The sequence below is a fragment of the Phaethon lepturus genome, unplaced genomic scaffold (genome assembly GCF_000687285.1).
Source record: "Phaethon lepturus isolate BGI_N335 unplaced genomic scaffold, ASM68728v1 scaffold42124, whole genome shotgun sequence".
Classification (NCBI taxonomy): Eukaryota; Metazoa; Chordata; class Aves; order Phaethontiformes; family Phaethontidae; genus Phaethon; species Phaethon lepturus.
Genome location: NW_010537816.1, coordinates 1,816 through 2,642, shown reverse-complemented (window position 1 = coordinate 2,642; position 827 = coordinate 1,816). Strand labels below are relative to the sequence as shown.

Sequence of the window (827 nt, the reverse complement as noted above, 5' to 3'; positions counted from 1 at the left end):
AGCCCCCTCCACCCATCATCATCGTCCCGGACCCCCCTTCCAACAACGAGGAGCGCCCAGCCCACCTCTTGGAGGACCCCCTGTGTGCAGACGTCATCCTGGTGCTGCAAGAGAAGATCAAAATCTACGCACACAAGATCTACCTCTCCACCTCCTCCTCCAAATTTTACGACCTGTTCCTCATGGACCTGAGCGAGGAGGACCAGCAGAGCGCCGCGGGGCACGGCTTCGGGGTGGCCATCACCGCGGCTGCCGAGCGGATGCTGCACCAAGAGGAGAGGCACCACGGGCGGGATTTCCTCCTCCGAGCTGCTAGCTTTGATATCTGCGAGAGCACCGAGGAGGCCGGATCCGGCCAGCGAAAACCGTGCCTTAGAGCCTCCACCAGTGACGGGATCCTGCGGGGCAACCGCTACGAGAACGGGGAGCGTGGGCTGCGGCGGGGAAGGGACCTCTCCTCTTGGAGCCGGGCTTTCACCAGCATTCAGGAGGAGATGGCAGAAGACCCTCTGACCTACAAGTCCAAGCTCATGGTGGTGGTGAAGATGGATGCTTCCATCCAGCCAGGTCCTTTCCGGGCTGTGCTGAAGTACCTGTACACAGGGGAGCTGGATGAGAATGAGCGGGACCTCATGCACATTGCTCACATCGCTGAGCTGCTGGAGGTGTTCGACCTCCGGATGATGGTGGCCAACATCCTCAACAACGAGGCGTTCATGAACCAGGAGATCACCAAAGCCTTCCACGTCCGGAGGACCAACCGGGTGAAGGAATGCCTGGCCAAGGGGACTTTCTCAGGTACGACCCTGGCCGAGGGGGATCACCAG

General features: G+C 60.8%; 1 protein-coding gene across 1 annotated transcript in view; it reads left to right on the top strand.

Moving 5' to 3' along the window:
• RHOBTB2 (Rho-related BTB domain containing 2) overlaps positions 1 to 827 on the top strand; it is a gene marked incomplete at its 3' end in the record, with an annotated part of 3,723 nt that overhangs the window by 1,105 nt on the left and 1,791 nt on the right. The window contains exon 5 of the mRNA XM_010286599.1: positions 3 to 798. Within this exon, the coding sequence (XP_010284901.1) occupies positions 3 to 798 (796 nt within the window). The remainder of the gene's footprint in view (positions 1 to 2; positions 799 to 827) is intronic.